The sequence below is a fragment of the Dreissena polymorpha genome, chromosome 10, assembly GCF_020536995.1.
Source record: "Dreissena polymorpha isolate Duluth1 chromosome 10, UMN_Dpol_1.0, whole genome shotgun sequence".
NCBI lineage: Eukaryota > Metazoa > Mollusca > Bivalvia > Myida > Dreissenidae > Dreissena > Dreissena polymorpha.
This window is the reverse complement of record NC_068364.1, coordinates 83,083,524-83,103,711: the sequence shown is the minus strand read 5'-3', so window position 1 is coordinate 83,103,711 and position 20,188 is coordinate 83,083,524. Positions and strand designations below refer to the sequence as shown.

The window sequence follows — 20,188 nt, the reverse complement described above, 5'->3', positions numbered from 1 at the left end:
TCTGGTGTTACGTACTCGAGCAATGGTTACGTCTGGAGTTATGTACTCGAGCCATGGTAACGTCTGGAGTTACGTACTCGAGCAATGTTACGCCTGGAGTTATGTACTCGAGCAATGGTAACGTCTGGAGTTACGTACTCGAGCAATGTTACGCCTGGAGTTATGTACTCGAGTCATGGTTACGCCTGGAGTTATGTACTCGTCTTTCTTATGAGACAATTCGATGTATTAGATGCTTCATGGCGAACACTTCAGAGATACGGGATGTCTCGCGTACCATGGACTATTTTCTAAAACAAAACTAACAAATCTTTTAGTGACATGATGCCGTCATTTGATCTCAATGTGAGATCGCTTAAGATGGGAAAATTGCACTGCAAAATAGTTCCATCCTTCTAAATTGGATCAATTTATTTCCAAAATTAGGGATGTCCTGTTTATTTATTTCTATATTTAGAATATTTCTTACAGAAATTCCTTTAAGCAAACAGCGCAGACCCAGATAAGACGCCGCATCATGCGGCATCTCATCTGGGTCTAGGCTGTTTGCCAAGGCAATTTTTCTAGACGCTAGGCATAAATGGGTTAATTCAACGAGTGACTTGAAACGCACACTTACAATTGCTGGGATTGTTAACAATAATGTCTAGAGGTTATTTTCGGCGGTCGGTCCAAAATTGTCACTTTTAAACACTGAACTGACCATATGGGAGAGAAACTCTGAGCACTCGGTACCAATGCACCACACACCACGCCTATGTAGCTCTATTTTCAGCCTCCAGATATTCACAGGTAATTGGAAACCACGTGACCCGTGCCACGTGCAGAATGCTCCTCTTGGTGGGTGTTACCGCAGTGGCAGTCTTTTAAATTATTTCTGCTTTTCAACTGTACTTGTTTTTCTAATTCAAACGATTGTTGCTTTTCGATTCAAATAATATACAGTCCTCTTTATTTCTGTAGTCGTTATCTTAACCAGTATGCGTATGGCGTGTACTTTACAGCAGACGCGTCTTACCTCTTCTGCGAAAAGTGGGATTAATGCATGTGCGTAAAGTGTCGTCCCAGAGAAGCCTGTTCTGTATTACACTTTCCGCTTAAACTGGATTTATGCTGAGAACTTCATTTAAACGAACAATTCCACGAAAGCGGAAATAGTCGCCCCTCATTAACATGTGCTGATTGCACAGTCTACTCGGGGATGACACTAAGCCCACATGCATTAAACCCAGTTTTTAAAGAACGAGGCTTAATTAATTAACGCCAGGTCTCTTAGAGGTAGAATAAAAATTAAAAATAAAAATTCACTTTGTTCCCTATCATTATGTTTTTAAACAGGAGCGATAGACTAGATTGGGGCAATTGAGATAATTTGTTACCGATCCTTACCACGTCGTCAAGGCGCCTCCAGAACTATCACAATGTGCGTCCCTTACGCGTTTATTTGTTTGTGGAAGTCATTTGTTCTCATGGCGCACGTGCTTCCAGCGCAAGTGTTCTCTGGTTACGGATGCACGTGACGATCGCGGTCGGTGGAAGCTTGTACGGCCTGCGCGCACACACCGCCTCGGGAAACAAGCTCGAGCGTTCCGTGTGCTGTAGCATAACACCAGACACCACTTCGAGCTTAACAAAGGGAACAATAACAGAACAATAACATCATCTCCATTTTTAAAGTGTACAATGTTGTTTGAATATACTTTGTAAATCAGTCTGTTGCTAATGAGTCGATGCCAATAAATGGTCCGCGACATAATTATGTTTTTGTTTCTGTTATCTTCAATTATCTTTGCTTCATTGCAAGTTATGCAATATCAAAGTTCCAGTAAAAAGGCATAGCGATGAAAATTTTCACAATTTCAATAAGTCTCCAACTGAGCCTTTCAAATATAGATTGTTCACGAACGTGAACAAGCGCATCAGAATTGTTTTTATAAACTATCATAAGGGTGAAACAGCATCCGATATGTGTTAAAATGACTTGTTCGCGGGTGTTTGTGTGTTTTAGAAAAATGTCATTGCATATGTTAATTAACAAATATATAATCTTTTAAATAGTCTCCATCAATTATAATAGCAACAAGGGACCTATAAAAGCAAAAGCTAATACTTTACCACTGCGCCACACAAGCTTAAGATTGTGTTGTTGAAATATGAACGCTATACTACTCAACTATGAACGCTATACTACTCAACTATGAACGCTATACTACTCAACTATGAACGCTATAATACTCAACTATCAACGCTATAGTCCTCAACTATCAACGCTATAGTACTCAATCATCAACGCTATACTACTCAACTATGAACGCTATAATACTCAACTATTACGCTATAGTACTCAACTATGAACGCTATACTACTCAACTACGAACGCTAAAGTACCCAACTATGAACGCTATAGTACTCAACTATGAGTGTTATTGTACTCAACTATGAACGCTATAGTACCCAACTATGAACGCTATATTACTCAACCATGAACGCTATACTACTCAACTATCAACGCTATAATACTCAACTATGAACGCTATAGTACTCAACTATGAACGCTATAATACTCAACTATGAACGCTATAGTCTCAACTATGAACGCTGTAATACTCAACTATGAACGCTATAGTACTCGACTACGAACGCTATAGTACTCAACTATGACGCTATAGTACTCAACTATGGACGCTAAAGTACTCAACTATGAACGCTTTAGTACTCAACCATGAACGCTATATTACTCAACTATGAACGCTTAAGTACTCAACTATGAGCGCTATAGTACTCAACTATGGACGCTATAGTACTCAACTATTAATGCTTTATTACTCAACTATGAACGCTATAGTACTCAACTATGAACGCTATAGTACTCAACTATTAATGCTTTATTACTCAACTATGAACGCTATAGTACTCAACTATGAACGCTATAGTACTCAACTATGGACGCTATAGTACTCAACTATGAACGCTTTAGTACTCAACCATGAACGCTATAGAACTTAACTATGAACGCTATAGTACTCAACTATGAACGCTATAGTTATCGACTATGAACGCTTTAGAACTCGACTATGAACGCTTTGGTAGTCAACTATGAACGCTTTAGTACTCAACGATGAACGCTATAGAACTCAACTATTAATGCTTTATTACTCAACTATGAACGCTATAGTACTCAACTATGAACGCTATAGTAATCAACTATGATCGCAATAATACTCGACTATGAACGCTATAGTACTCGACTATGAACGCTATAGTACTCAACTATGAACACTATAGTTCTCAACTATGAACGCTAAAGTACTCAACTATGAGCGTTATTGTACTCGACTATGAACGCTATAATACTCAACTATGAACACTATAGTACTCAACTATGAACGCTATAGTACTCAACTATGAGCGTTATTGTACTCAACTATGAACGCTATAGTACCCAACTATGAACGCTATAGTACTCAACTATGAACGCTTTAAAACTCAACTATGAGCGCTACAGTACTCATCTATGTACGCTATAATACTCAACTATGAACGCTTTAGTACTAAACTATGAACGCTATAGTACCCAACTATGAACTCTATAGTACCCAACTATGAACGCTATAATACTCAACTATGAACGCTTTAGTACTCAACTATGAACGCTATAGGACTCAATGTATTGTCAAAAATTATTGAGGAAAAGCATTACAAATGCTTTATTATTTCACAAATGTTGATTTATGATTATCAAATAATGAACCATTTTCTTTTAAGCAATATTCTTAGTTAGCATTTTTTGTTTGAATCTATGAGAAATATTTTGAAAATGTTACAATCGAAATTTTACCAAACTGTAAAAAAAATCCTTTTTACGGGCAAAGTTTGTACTTGAGTACAAAATTAAGAGCTTTAACATATCCTACTAGATTTCTTATGGCATATCTGTATGAAAGGATAACTATAATTATAAATGATTTTTTCTAGAATCCTTTCGCTCATTTAATATACAGGGTAGGAAAGGGAGTTAATTAACTTCAACTGCAGCGTTGCTTGACGACTACTGCTCTAGGGGTGTATACTCTTATTATAAAACACATTTCATTCAGACTAAATATTAAGGCTCACACGCAAACAATACAACGCCGACAACTCGATTTCACGACGAATAAAATGAGACATTATTTTGCGTTTTTATGTGTAGTGTTTTAGCGATTTTTGAGAATGCGGTTCGCATTCTCTATTTTGAAAATCGAATTTTATTGAAGCGCTTTACGAATTTCATTATGTCTCTGAGTTATAAATTATTCTTCAAACATTATAACCCGAGCTGTTAATTCTGTACTTGCAGGTCACCAGCAATGTCTGACGTTGGCGTTACGTAAACGCTGTAAGAACGCGTTAGAGCGACGCTCCAAACGGAGAAACTTCGCTCGACGTTGTGAGATAAACTTTCTGCCTGTCGTCCAATACGACACCGGCGGTCAGCCGTCTGCGGCGACATCATATTCCTCTCCGGACGCAGTTCAGCCGGCTGCCGACGCCATCGGTTTTGAATCGTTTCCAAGCAAACGAGAAAACCACCTCGAATGCCGTTCCGGGTTCGCGGGATTTGGAAAGTGCCCGGATATCCGGTCCGTGGAGGAGACGTCCGAGCTGATATGTAATCCCATCCGTGACAACACCCAACGCTGCTCCACCACGCACGAGACGGTCCATACGAGCTGCCGGATGTTCGAGATCTGCGATCAAGCGGTGATTCTATCGGGCGGCTGGAATCGCATCACTTCCGGTCGCCGCCATCAGCGTAACGTGGAGTTGTTCTATTGGATGCTGCGAGAGAACGGGTTCAAGAGACGCAACATCAAGGTGTTTTTTGCCAACGGGGCCACTGGGGTTCACAGTGAGTACCGGTATATGTATTATACAGCTATAGTATATTTAAGTTGTCCTTAACTTTGAATGCGTATCGGGGTACCTGCACCGATACAAAAAAAGTATTCCTTCCTGGGTCAGGATCGACCTCCCATCGGCAATCCAAGCGGACGGCGTTCCCATTACGCCAATATTTACCGGTAGGTGACGTCATTAATACTTCATCTGCCCGTTTACGTTGGTTTAAGGCTAATAACGATCATTCCAGAATTATTGGAAAGATATTTAAGATATTTCATGTAGCATTGTTAACAGACCGCATTGTTAACAATGCCATGGACAACAATGACAAAGAAATACTTATAGGTGTGATAATTCTGAGATAAATGCATGCATGCAGTCCGCACAGGTCTATTAATGCATGCATGCACGCATGCAGTCCACACAGGTCTATTAATGCATGCATGCAGTCCGCACAGGTCTATTAATGCATGCATGCCGTCCGAACAGGTCTATTAATGCACGCATGCAGTCCGCACAGGTCTATTAATGCATGCGTGCTGTCCGCACAGGTCTATTAATGCACGCATGCAGTCCGCACAGGTCTATTAATGCCTGCATTCAGTCTGCACATGTCTATTAATTCATGCATGGAGTCCGCACAAGTCTATTAATGCACACATGCAGTCCGCCCAGGTTTAATAATGCACGAATGCAGTCCACGCAGGTCTATTAATGCATACATGCAGTCCGCACAGGTCTATTAATGCATGCGTGCTGTCCGCACAGGTCTATTAATGCACGCATGCAGTCCGCACAGGTCTTTTAATGCCTGCATTCAGTCTGCACATGTCTATTAATTCATGCATGGAGTCCGCACAAGTCTATTAATGCACACATGCAGTCCGCCCAGGTTTAATAATGCACGAATGCAGTCCACGCAGGTCTATTAATGCATACATGCAGTCCACACATGTCTATTAAGGCATGCATGCAGTCCACACAGGTCTATTAATGCATGCATGCAGTCCGCACATGTCTATTAATGCATGCAGTCCGCACAGGTTTATTAATTCATACATGCAGTTCGCACAGGTCTATTAATGCATGTATGCAGTCCGCATAGGTCTATTACTGCCTGCATATAGTCTGCATAGGTCTATTAATGCATGTATGCAGTCCGCACAGGTCTATTAATGCATGCATGCAGTCCGCACAGGTCTATTAATTCACGCATGCAGTCCGCAGATGTCTATTAATGCTCGCATGCAGTCCACACAGGTCTATTAATGCTCGCATGCAGTCCGCGCAGGTCTAATAATGCATTCATGCAGTCCGCACATATCTTTTAATGCACGCATGCAGTCCGCACAAGTCTATTAATGCACACATGCAGTCTGCACAGGTCTATTAATACATTCATGCAGTCCGCACAGGTCTATTAATGCACACATGCAGTCTGCACAGGTCTATTAATGCATTCATGCAGTCCGCACAAGTCTATTAATGCACACATGCAGCCTGCACAGGTCTATTAATGCATTCATGCAGTCCGCACAAGTCTATTAATGCACACATGCAGTCTGCACAGGTCTATTAATGCATTCATGCAGTCCGCACAGGTCTATTAATGCACACATGCAGTTCGCACAGGTGTATTCATGCATGCAGGCAGTCCGCACATGTCTTTTCTCAGCGCAAATAGGTGGAAAGTGTAATCCCTGAATAAGCCTGTGTGGACTGCATGTGTAATTCTGAAGGTTAAACTTTACGCACATGCATTAAACGCGGTTTTCCAAGAATACGATTAATTCGAAATTTTTGTCAGAAGCCTACAACTTCAGAAGTACATCTGCATGGCGAAATACAACGTGGACCACTAGCAAATCAATAATGCGCATTTATTTTTATTGTATGAGTAAAACATGTTGGCAAATCGCCTCATGGTTGCAGGGTCCTATTAATTTGTGGTTTATAAATAGCCAATCCACTCGCACAGGTGCATCAATGGTTGTATTTTTCGTCTTTTTGGCTAAGTCGGTAAGAAAAAGCTTGCCATGGCTTTCTTTGAACGTTCGACACACCTGATGTCTCGGCTTTGTATGTTTTTTTTTGTTAAACAAGTTTTTCTATCTGCATAATTTATTAGTGTGTTGATGCAAGTGTGTCACGTAGAAGAGACATGAATTATTTACGTTTGTTAAAATCATTACGCTAACTGCTATTTGTTGTTATGTATGTTTGATGCTGTATTCAGATAATGTTTTAGTTTAATGTCGACACTGTTTACGGTGTGAGACACGTAATACAATTTTAAATAAATTAGCCTCTGTCTGTGAAAACGGGGCTGAATGCATGTGAAAACGGGGCTTAATGCATGTGAAAACGGGGCTTAATGCATATGAAAACGGAGGTTAATGCATGTGAAAACGGGGCTCAATGCATGTTAAAATGGGGCGTTATGTATGTAAAAACGGGGCTTAATGCATGTGAAAAATGGGGCTTAATGCACGTCAAAACGGGGTTTAATGCAGGTGCGTAAAGTATGGAAGAGATTTTCTGCCTTGACTAGATTTTCGATAAGAAGATATTTACTTTAAACTTAACATTCAATGAAAGCATAGCATGTCGTCTCAGATTAGCCTGCATTAAGCCCCGTTTTCCCAGAGCGAGGTTCATATATATTTTCATTATAAGCTTGCCTGCAAGGGCAGATCCATGATTGGACAGGGATCCGCTCACTCACTGTTAAAATGAATCACGACACTAATAAACCCCTGGAAAATAGAAAACAAACAATTACATTCAAGCATTAAAACGGTATTATCCCTATGACTACCCGATGTGTGTTCTTAACGATCCTCATACGTGAGTTGGTACGTTTTCCTAAAGACAACGTCCATCGCCCTCACACTACTTAGGGGGAAGGGGTCCGCAGCCCTTAGGAGGGGGAATTTTCGCGGTGTTTCCCTTTTTAGAGGATTTTTAGCTCATCTATTTTTTGAAAAAAAATTATGAGCTATTGTCATCACCTTGGCGTCGGCGTCGGCGTCTGCGTCGGCGTCGGCGTCTGCGTCGGCGTCGGCGTCCGGTTAAGTTTTGCGTTTAGGTCCACTTTTCTCAGAAAGTATCAATGCTATTGCATTCAAACTTGGTACACTAACTTACTATCATGAGGGGACTGGGCAGGCAAAGTTAGATAACTCTGGCGTGCATTTTGACTGAATTATGTGCCCTTTTTATACTTAGAAAATTGAAAATTTTGGTTAAGTTTTGCGTTTAGGTCCACTTTTTTCAGAAAGTATCAATGCTATTGCATTCAAACTTGGTACACTTACTTACTATCATGAGGGGACTGGGCACGCAAAGTTAGATAACTCTGGCGTGCATTTTGACAGAATTATGTGCCCTTTTTATACTTAGAAAATTGAAAATTTTGGTTAAGTTTTGTGTTAAGGTCCATTTTATTCCTTAAGTATCAAAGCTATTGCTTTCATACTTGCAACACTTACTAACTACCGTAAGGGGACTGTGCAGGCAAAGTTATGTAACTCTGACTGGCATTTGGGCGGAATTATGGGCCCTTTATACTTAGAAAATTGAAAGTTTGGTTAAGTTTTGTGTTTTGGTCCACTTTACCCCTAAAGTATCATAGATATTGCTATCATACTTGGAACACTCGCAAACTATCATAAGGGTACAGTAAAAGGACAAGTTGCATAACTCTGGATGTCATTTTTACGGAATTATGGCCCTTTTTTGACTTAGTAACTTTGAATATATGGTTAAATTTTGTGTTTCGATCCACTTTACTTCTTAAGTATCAAGGCTATTGCTTTCAAACTTCAAATACTTTCATGCTATCATGAGGTTACTGTACCTGGCAAGTTGAATTTTACCTTGACCTTTGAATGACCTTGACTCTCAAGGTCAAATTATTAAATTTCACTAAAATTGCCATAACTTCTTTATTTATGATTAGATTTGATTGATACTTTGACAAAACTACTCTTACCTGACATACCACAATAGACTCCACCCAAACCATCGCCCGTGCCCCCCCCCCCACAACCCCCCCCCCCCTATTTTTTTTTTTTTTTTTTTTTTTTTTTAAGATCATCTCACAAATGACCACCACACCCTCACACTATACCCCCCCCCCCCACCCCACCCCCTCCCCAATTTTATTTTAAACGGTTAAAAAACAAAACTATTTATTTTGATTATTTTATGTTTGAAATACCGTCCAACCATCGCACCCAAGAATCCCCCCCACCCCCCCCTCCCCCCACCCGAATCCCCCCCCCCCTATTTTTTTTTTTTTTTTAAGATCATCTCACAAATTACCACCACACCCTCACACTATACCCCCCCCCACCTCACCCCCCCCCCATTTTTAACCAGGTTTTCCGAAGGAAAAAACTGGTTATTAGATTGGCGAATGCGGGCGGGCTGGCTGGCTGGCGGGCTGGCTGGCTGGCTGGCGGGCTGGCGGAATAAGCTTGTCCGGGCCATAACTATGTCGTTCATTGTCAGAATTTAAAATCATTTGGCACATTTGTTCATCATCATTGGACGGTGTGTCGCGCGAAATAATTACGTCGATATCTCCAAGGTCAAGGTCACACTTTGAGTTCAAAGGTAAAAAATGGCCATAAATGAGCTTGTCCGAGCCATAACTATGTCGTTCATCGTCAGATTTTAAAATCATTTGGCACATTTGTTCACCATCATTGGACGGTGTGTCGCCCGAAATAATTACGTCGATATCTCCAAGGTCAAGGTCACACTTTGAGTTCAAAGGTCAAAAATGGCCATAAATGAGCTTGTCCTGGCCATAACTATGTCATTCATTGTGAGATTTTAAAATCATTTGGCACATTTGTTCACCATCATGGGACGGTGTGTCCCACGAAAGAATCACGTCAATATCTCCAATGTCAAGGTCGCCACGACTAAAAATAGATTAAAAAAAAAAAAAAACTTACAAAGGGGGTTAATTTTTTTTGGTCATTTCAAAAGTTCAGTTTGAGTTTTCTCCCTTTATCAGATTTTTTTTTCACAATGAAAACCTGGTTTTGTGACAATTTTGTCCCTTCTTTTTTATGAAACGGTTAAAAAACACAAATATTTATTTTTATTATTTTATGTTTGAAATACCGTCCAACCATCGCACCCAAGAATCCCCCCCCCCCACCCCCCCCACCCCCCCCCCCGCCGATTTTTTTTTTCCTTTTTTTTCGCATTTTTGGAAGAAAATGTAATAAATGTCCACACCCCCACACAATGCACCGCTCTTCACTCCACCCCTCCCTCCTTTGTGATTGAAAATGAGAGTCCCTTCACCTTTAAAAAGAAAATAGATGAGCGGTCTGCATCCGCAAGGCGGTGCTCTTGTTTTACTTACTCTCTCATTATTACATTTGTACATGTTTGCACTATATTCATTGCATTTTTCATAATTTAGTATGTTTGCAAAGATTAAATTGAAATAGAATTGAGATATAATTATCATGAGACACATATTTCGATTAAAAAATGTTGTTTTTTGTGTTTTTGTTTAGGGGGGAATTTTTCCCCCCATAAGGGGAAGAAAGTATACTTTTTAGGTGGGGAATTCGGCGGCAGATTTAATAGATTGAGGGCCCTGACGTCTATGACAACGTCATATTCGTTAACTCCACCAGAAGTATTAGAACTTTGCTGATGTACCTTAATATAACTGTTAGTGGAAATGCGGAAACGTGTCTCGTTTTAACCCATTTATGCCGAGTGGACTCTCCCATCCTTTTAAATTGGATGATTTATTTACAAAATTAGGGATGTCTATTATATTTATTTATATATTTAGAATATTTTTTACAGAAATTTCTTTAAGCAAACAGCATAGACCCTGATGAGACGCTGCATTATGCGGAGTCTCATCTGGATCTACGCTGTTTGCCAATCCCCTTTTTTTCTAGACGCTAGGCATAAATGTGTTAAATGTATGGTGGACGAACCAGTTATCGAACACCTAAGAAATTACCTTAAATTATGTTAACATTGAAACACTTAAAATGACAAAAACATTTTGTTTTAACAAATGACTAACAGTTTAATCATTAAATAACTTATCTGTAAAGTTTTCCAGCAAATATCCTTCAAGAATTCATGACAATGATTCCCTGGTTATTGTCACCTCTAGCAGACAAAACAAAATGGCGGCCGATGTAAACATGACCTATTACCCGACACTTCATAAATACTACTCTAGCATATACAAAGTCACATGACTATCACGTGACCCGGACTCGGCGAAAAAATCTGCGTCGGCTGCAATCAAAATTGCAAACGGAAATATGCTTTTGGTGTGTAAATGCACGTTTTGATAAATGCATTCAAAAAGTAATAGCAAAAAACACATAAAACCGTGTAAATAACAATAAATGCATTCCTTTAACCTGTTTTCAGCGCATTTGTTTCAAGCTAAGTAGGCAAGTAGGTCAGTCACTTTATGTGCGACCATTTGTTTATCAATGTGACGTAATGCGCACTTTTGCGCATGTGCATACAGAATCAAAACAAAACGTCCGATAATAGGTGCTGTTCGATAACAGGTACTTACACGATATATATATATTATTTTTTAATAATTACTATTTGAAATGCAGCTTAAATCTACCGTCCACGAATTTCCCTAAGGGTTTACGGAGACGAATATTTTCAGCATCAGATCCCATGTTTTGGGTTTTCTTAGCGACGATCTGGGGCTACTTCGTATCTTATAATAATGCTTTAAATGCCATCTAGAACTGTAGATGCCTTAAGTATCGGACTTGCAAATCGAAAACTTCCGCATTATGCGGACTGCACAGGCTATTATGGTATGAAACTTGACGCATTTGCATACAGCACCGATTTCACAGACGGTGGATCAATTAAAAACAGACTACGCACATGCATTGTACCTATTTTAATAAAATCGTACTTATCAATGAAAACTTTCCAATGCTAGGCTTCAATGGTCCGCTTTGTGTGTAAATATATATATCATTCATACTGATTTTCCTTACAGTAATTTAAGAATTTTTCCTGCGTTATTAGGAATTGTAATATCTATGGCAACTAAAGGTCGTGACGTCCGTCCGACTTGGCATGGGTAATCCGTCAGGATTCGTTTCCGCCATGTATTTGTGAAACCCTTAAAAAATTTCAAATACGTAATATTAAATGACAAGGTGTTGGGTTGCGTTGCGTAAATCTCCCGCGTTCGTTTTTGAAAAGTCAAGGTCGAAATTCAATAAAATATGTTTTACCCCTCTATCACGTTATCAATATTTAAATATTACGTCAGAATTCGGGGTCAAATGAATCATTTTATGTTGGGTAACATAACTTGTTGTTAATGTAGAATGCTAAGATGGGTTTTTTCTGTGCATTTATTGTTGTCTTCTTCTGACATTGATTTGCTTTCCTAAAATATCGTCCCATATTAGCCTGTGCAATCTAATCAGTGACGACACTGTCCACTATTAAGGGATCTAATCAGTGACGACACTGTCCACTATTAAGGGATCTAATCAGTGACGACACTGTCCACTATTAAGGGATCTAATCAGTGACGACACTGTCCACTATTAAGGGATCTAATCAGTGACGACACTGTCCACTATTATCTAATCAGTGACGACACTGTCCACTATTAAGGGATCTAATCAGTGACGACACTGTCCACTATTAAGGGATCTAATCAGTGACGACACTGTCCACTATTAAGGGATCTAATCAGTGACGACACTGTCCACTATTAAGGGATCTAATCAGTGACGACACTGTCCACTATTAAGGGATCTAATCAGTGACGACACTGTCCACTATTAAGGGATCTAATCAGTGACGACACTGTCCACTATTAAGGGATCTAATCAGTGACGACACTGTCCACTATTAAGGGATCTAATCAGTGACGACACTGTCCACTATTAAGGGATCTAATCAGTGACGACACTGTCCACTATTAAGGGATCTAATCAGTGACGACACTGTCCACTATTAAGGGATCTAATCAGTGACGACACTGTCCACTATTAAGGGATCTAATCAGTAACGACACTGTCCACTATTAAGGGATCTAATCAGTGACGACACTGTTCACTATTAAGGGATCTAATCAGTGACGACACTGTCCACTATTATCTAATCAGTGACGACACTGTCCACTATTAAGGGATCTAATCAGTGACGACACTGTCCACTATTAAGGGATCTAATCAGTGACGACACTGTCCACTATTAAGGGATCTAATCAGTGACGACACTGTCCACTATTAAGGGATCTAATCAGTGACGACACTGTCCACTATTAAGGGATCTAATCAGTGACGACACTGTCCACTATTAAGGGATCTAATCAGTGACGACACTGTCCACTATTAAGGGATCTAATCAGTGACGACACTGTCCACTATTAAGGGATCTAATCAGTGACGACACTGTCTACTATTAAGGGATCTAATCAGTGACGACACTGTCCACTATTAAGGGATTTTTCGTTTAAAGGAAGTCTCTTCCAACTGAAAATCAAGTCAGTCGGAAAGTGTCGGACAGCACAGGCTAATCTTGGACGTCACTGTACGCACATGCTTAAAGCCCCGTTTCCCAGAGCGCGTTTTTAAGATATACGCTTCTTTTATATCGTTTGAAAACTGTGATATTTGTCTTCTGTAATCAACGTACCGGTAGTTATTGAGAACTACGACTCGCCCGTGTCACCGCCCGGTAGGTGCCCCGTGTCACCGCCCGGTAGGTGCCCCGTGTCACCGCCCGGTAGGTGCCCCGTGTCACCGCCCGGTAGGTGCCCCGTGTCACCGCCCGGTAGGTGCCCCGTGTCACCGCCCGGTAGGTTCATGTGACCGCGACGTGTATGTCCCTGATTGATGCCTGTTTGATCACAGCTCTAGTAGCTTGATGACAATAAGATCCTGTCCAACAGGCGAGATCAAACAACGCCCGATCACTTTAAAATCTCCATTCGATAGTCGTTGTTTAGTTACCGATGGAAAAGAGAAAATGGGATATTTAGATAATTCGTTTCTCGCGTCATAGATGTTGAGATCAAAGAGAGCCGCATAAACAACAAGCATGTTGTGATATCCCTGTAATAGAAGCGAGTTCAAAGGATCGCTATCATAAATATTGAAGTAGCATATATAAATATTTATGTTCTGGATCCTACTTGGCCTATCTTCCCTCGGCCCAAGCTGGAAGCCTGGTGTTTTCGCGACGGGTTCATTGAGGGTGTTGCAAACAACGCATTCGTGTAGAAATTGAAACAAATTACAATTTTACGACACAAGTTTGAGTTCACTCATAATTACTACATTATCGCCATTATTATACGTATTTAATGTTAGCATTTCACACTATACCGCTCTGCCTTCCGCTGAACGACAAAGCTGTGGAAGAATTGAAGGAGTTAATTAAAGGCGGTATTTCACATTACACCATGAAATTAAAACAAATATTTTGTTGTAACGGTTCAACCACTCATGTAAGTATGTCGTTTAAATTACTAGAAAATATATCACCTTATATCAACACCCTCTACTGTTTATTTGAGTCGCGTTCTGAGAAAACTGGGCATAATGCATGTGCGTAAAGTGTCGTCCCAGATTAGCCTGTGCAGTCCGCACATGCTAATCAGGGACGACACTCTCCGTTTTTATGGTATTTCCGTTTAAAGGAAGTCTCTTCTACACGAAATTCCAGTTAGGCGGAAAGTGTCGTCCTTGATTAGCGTGTGCGGACTGCACAGGCTAATCTGGGACGACACTTTACGCACATGCATTAAGCCCAGTTTTCTCAGAACGCGACTCATTAAACGGCCTTACAACGATGCGATCGATTGATTACGTCTAGTGATCATTAACTACCCTCACCTATAAGTGAACTTCTGCCCTCAAACGTTATTGTCTTTACTGCCTTTTTAATAAATCATTGGTAACGTTTAGTTTACTTGATGACATAATGGTACAAAAGGAATATAAGAAAATAGTATATTATATTTTGTATTTTGCCAACACGTGCGGTTCATGAACCATTTTATAATCTCTGCAAAAACTGGAAGACTCTGACATGTGCTATACATTTTGCTCATATTTGTTTCTTAAAAATCATTTGAAGAAAAGAAAAGATTAGATTGCGAGTTACATGGACATCAAACATGACCATTTTGACCTCAGTGATAGGCTGTGAGAAAAACATGGCTCGTGTGGCCGATGTATACTAATAGAAACAAAATCCCGAACATTTAAAAGCGGTCTATCAGAAAGGAAAACAAAAATCAATTCTCAATAAACGCCAGTGCGTTCATGGTGTCGTTACTATACTCCTTGTTGGTCGGCGACTTCAAACACCGAGATCAAAGGCGGCTTTTTCCATCGCCTTTGATGTTAATGAATGCTGTAGTTTCGCTTTGACTGTTGGTTGTTGATAATTGTCACAGTAATCCCTGTTTGATTACTCGGTGTAGTGTGACAGATAGGCAGAGACTGGCCGCCAGAGACCTGCCTGCCTCGGCGCCACATGGGAGTCATCGCACCACAACATCTCATATTAATAATTGACAAACAGAGACAATTATTCGAAAATTATAACTGGATACATTTTATAAAAAAAGAACACGGTTTAAATTACAACGTTCTATTTGGCTTGTTATGTCCAGTGAAACCATATTAGTCGCGATATGGGAAAACTGGGCTTAATGCATATGCGTAAAGTCACGTGTCAGATTAACCTGTGCCTTCTGCACAGGCTAATGAGACACAAAATGTTCCGCAAATTGAAGAAAACAACAAATGGAAGCGGAGCATGAAAACTGCACAGGCTAATCTGGTACGACACTTTACGCATATGCATTAAGTCTTTCCCACAGGCTAATATGGTACGACACTTTACGCATATTCATTAAGCCTTTCCCACAGGCTAATCTGGTACGACACTTAATGCACATGCATTAAGCCTTTCCAACAGACTTATCTGCTACGATACTTTAAGCACATGCATTAAGCCTTTCCCACAGGCTAATCTGGTACGACACTTTACGCACATGCATTAAGCCTTTCCCACAGACTAATCTGCTACGATACTTTAAGCACATGCATTAAGTCTTTCCCACAGGCTAATCTGCTACGACACTTTACGCACATGCATTAAGCCTTTCCCACAGACTAATCTGGTACGACACTTTAAGCACATGCATTAAGCCTTTCCCACAGACTAATCTGCTACGATACTTTAAGCACATGCATTAAGTCTTTCCCACAGGCTAATCTGCTACGACACTTTACGCACATGCATTAAGCCTTTCCCACAGACTAATCTGCTACGATACTTTAAGCACATGCATTAAGCCTTTCCCACAGGCTAATCTGCTACGACACTTTACGCACATGCATTAAGCCTTTCCCAGAGCGCGGCTCTGAGTTATAGTTGTCAGACACGAAAAATATACGAACATTATAACTTGATACATGTGATAAAATATACTATCGTTTATATGTATATATTCGCATTATAATTCTCGGAGAAAATGCATAATAATTCAATGCAGAATAAATCGCATCGTTGCATTCACGAAAAAATAAAATTATATTATGTGGCTTTTTTATATCTGGTTATATCATATAAAAGCCTTCAGCTTCGTTTTCTTTATATATCATATCATATATAATTAAAAACACATGTATTTTAAAAAGTGCTAATACTTAGTGAATCTTCGCATAAATATTTTCATATTGTTTAGACATTTTAAATTAAAATTGTATTAACCCAGTTATGCCTAGCGTTTAGAAAAAAGGCCTTGGCAAACAGCGTAGACCCAGATGAGACGCCTCATGATGCGGCGTCTCATCAGGGTCTGCGCTGTTTGCTTAAAGAAATTTCTGTAATAAATATTTAAATATAGAAATAATTATACTAGACATCCCTAATTTTGGAAATAAATTGATACAATTTAGAAGGATGGGCGAGTCCACTAGGCATAAATGGGGTAGAGAGGACGTGGCTAACATGAAAACATGTCCATGATCCCGTGCTGTTAGGAACAAAGCTGTATGCTCCCTATACTAAGGGTGGTCTTTCGAATTATTTTGCTTTTTTAGTGCCGGGCGAGCACCCTCATCAGGTACTTCCGGCCGCCATGAAGCTGGCCTTCCGGTACCACGTGCAGACCATGTGTCGCACTGTCCATTGCGTGGACTCTCTTCTCATCTACATGAATTCGCCCACTAAGACTGACGGCACGTCGCTACTCTGGGACGTCAACGGGGACGGCATGGTGAGTAGGACGTCAGCGGGCTGGTTATATGAGACTCGCTCTGAGTAAACCAGGCTTAATGCATGTGCGTAAAGTTTTGTCCTAGATGAGCCTAATCAGGAACGACACGTTCCGCCTTTATGATATTTTTCGTAAAAAAAGTAGAATCCTGATTATGCGTACAATCTCGTCCCTGATTAGCCTGTGCACACGGCACATTCTAATGTGGGATGATACTGTACGCACATGCATCAAGCCCAGTTTTCACAGAACGCGGCCTATTTCATTTCTGGGTAGGTAAAGAAGGCGGCTTATGTATGTAAACAAGCTCAGACTCTATTTGGAATCGATGCATTTAAAGTAAACCTTCATACCATAACATATTGATAAGAGGTTACGCGGACTTGTTGAAAATCGTAACATAAAAAATTTGTTTTTTTGCGCCCTTACCTGTCAATTTTGCTGCGCATCTGGCTTATTAAAAAAATATTTTCAATTCATGTTTGGTTGTTCTATGTACTTTACGACAAAGACTGTTTATTTTTCCACTTTTATTTATCACTAATACCTACCAAGTACAACAACATGACCAGATTTTATTAAGAAACTTATGGTAGTATATAAACTATAAAGCACTGAATGCGTTTGGCAGATACGTTCAATACATGTTCAATACATGAAGACAACATTTGTTTGTTGACGCTTCTGACCTGTATTTCGTGTCTCGCCTTTTTTGGTGGTGGGGGGGGGGGGGGGGGGGCATCCGTCGATGAACTGTTAAAAACTTAAAAGTATTGGGGAATTATCTGCCTTTTGAATATATTTTATTGTATTTTCATTGTCATTAACGTATGCTCTTGTGTGTTAAGAGCTTATTTTAGGGGAATCGTGATAATTATATTTAAAGAATTTGGGTCGGTCATTTTTGGATTTTGTCTTAAAGTCGTTGATCGATCCCACATTAATGACTGAACAGTGTCGGTAGAATATTGACCAGTATCAGAGCACAAAACAAAAAGTATCAACTAGCACAGGATCGTTCAGCTGCTGTTGTTCGCTGCAGGCGGAGGCGGGGGAGCAGTACACGGTGGAGGAGCTCCAGGACGACCTGGCTTCCTGTGCTGCCCGGAAGGTCCATCTCGTCATCGACCAGAGCTACAGCGGCGAGATCGCGCAGGTAATACACCACTGTGACGTCAGCAAGATGTATATTGTGTCTCTGCGTGTCCGCGCGCAAATTGTGTTAGAATAATCCTTGTACCGTCATGTTCCCGCTAGCAAAATGCGGTTTTAACTGAATCGTATGAAACCTGTTGTTGCAGTGTAAAACTCCACCTGCCCTTCAAATCTCATCGCGCTTATGACACCACGAGTCATGCAATACAATATATGAACCGCGCTCTGGGAAAACTGGGCTTAATGTATGACCGCGCTCTGGGAAAACTGGACTTAATGTTTGACCGCGCTCTGGGAAATCTGGGCTTAATGTATGACCGCGCTCTGGGAAAACTGGGCTTAATGTATGACCGCGCTCTGGGAAAACTGGGCTTAATGTATGACCGCGCTCTGGGAAAACTGGGCTTAATGTATGACCGCGCTCTGGGAAAACTGGGCTTAATGTATGACCGCGCTCTTGGAAAACTAGGCTTAATGTATGACCGCGCTCTGGGAAAACTGGGCTTAATGTATGACCGCGCTCTGGGAAAACTGGGCTTAATGTATGACCGCGCTCTGGGAAAACTGGGCTTAATGTATGACCGCGCTCTGGGAAAACTGGGCTTAATGTATGACCGCGCTCTGGGAAAACTGGGCTTAATGTATGACCGCGCTCTGGGAAAACTGGGCTTAATGTATGACCGCGCTCTGGGAAAACTGGGCTTAATGTATGACCGCGCTCTGGGAAAACTGGGCTTAATGTATGACCGCGCTCTGGGAAAACTAGACTTAATGTATGTGGTGAAATATGGTCTATGATTAGCCTGTTCAGGCTGCCAAGCTAATCTGGAACGACACTTTCCACTTAATGGCTGTTTTGGTTTTTACAGAAGACTCTTCTTTGAGGAAATCCAGTTTAGGCGGAAAGTTTCGTCTCTGATTAGCCTGTGCCTGAGACGACACTTGACACAATGCATTAAGCCCCGTTTTTCTATAGCAAGACCCATATAATTACTAATTGTTTGCGCGCTGCAGGCCTTTCTCGTAGTCGGCAGATTTAAAAGTATTGTGAATGTGTGTAAATGTGACGGAATGTATCCATAGCTAAATAGAATTTTAATATATATATTTTTTTAAGAAATCCAATATGCATAATACCTTCTGATTCAAATAATACATTCAAGATCTATTTTTATGAAAATCAAGAAGAAGATTTGATGCGGACTTTTTAACATAACAAAGTTTATCCCTAAAACTGGCAAATATGACACGGTAATGACCCACCTATCGCACATCTTTCTGTTACCCACCAGGTGTTCAAAAACTCTCCCGTACACGAGAACGTGATCGTGTTCGCCAGCGGGAAGGACCACGAGTACAGCTACGATGACGAGTTCACTCTACACTGGGTGCGAGCCAACCACCGCAAAGACTGTACGCGAAAAATTCACCAGGTAGGTCACTGGGTGCGAGCTTACCACGGCAAAGATTGTTGTCGCAAAATTCACCGGATATGTCACTGGCTGCAAGCCAACCACAACAAAGGTTGCCTCCCCTGTACGTATATCACCAGCTATCCCTCCCCTGTACTTTTATCAACAGCTATCACTCCCTTGTACGTTTATCACCAGCTATCCCTCCCTTGTATGTCTATCACCAGCAATCCCTCCCTTGTACGTTTATCACCAGCCATCCCTCCATTGTACGTTTATCACCAGCTATCCCTCCCTTGTATGTTTATCACCAGCTATCCCTCCCTTGTACGTTTATCACCAGCTATCCCTACCCTATAAGTTTATCAAAAGCTATCCCCTTAAACGTTTACCAACAGCTATCCTCTATACTATTATCACCAGCTATCCTCTATACAAG

General features: G+C 40.6%; 1 protein-coding gene and 1 long non-coding RNA gene across 4 annotated transcripts in view; both read left to right on the top strand.

Moving 5' to 3' along the window:
- Nucleotides 1-20,188, top strand: part of LOC127847478 (uncharacterized) — a 122,827-nt gene that overhangs the window by 7,581 nt on the left and 95,058 nt on the right. For 2 of the 3 annotated variants that reach the window (XM_052379398.1, XM_052379396.1), the window contains exons 2-5: nucleotides 4,340-4,891; nucleotides 17,007-17,182; nucleotides 18,225-18,338; nucleotides 19,630-19,770. The exons of the other annotated variant lie outside the window; for it this stretch is intronic. In XM_052379398.1, the coding sequence (XP_052235358.1) occupies nucleotides 4,340-4,891; nucleotides 17,007-17,182; nucleotides 18,225-18,338; nucleotides 19,630-19,770 (983 nt within the window). The remainder of the gene's footprint in view (nucleotides 1-4,339; nucleotides 4,892-17,006; nucleotides 17,183-18,224; nucleotides 18,339-19,629; nucleotides 19,771-20,188) is intronic. 3 annotated transcript variants of the gene reach the window in all.
- On the top strand, nucleotides 9,257-9,900 carry LOC127847480 (uncharacterized). The gene is made up of 2 exons (XR_008033990.1): nucleotides 9,257-9,504; nucleotides 9,667-9,900. It is a non-coding gene; the product is annotated as an uncharacterized LOC127847480 (long non-coding RNA).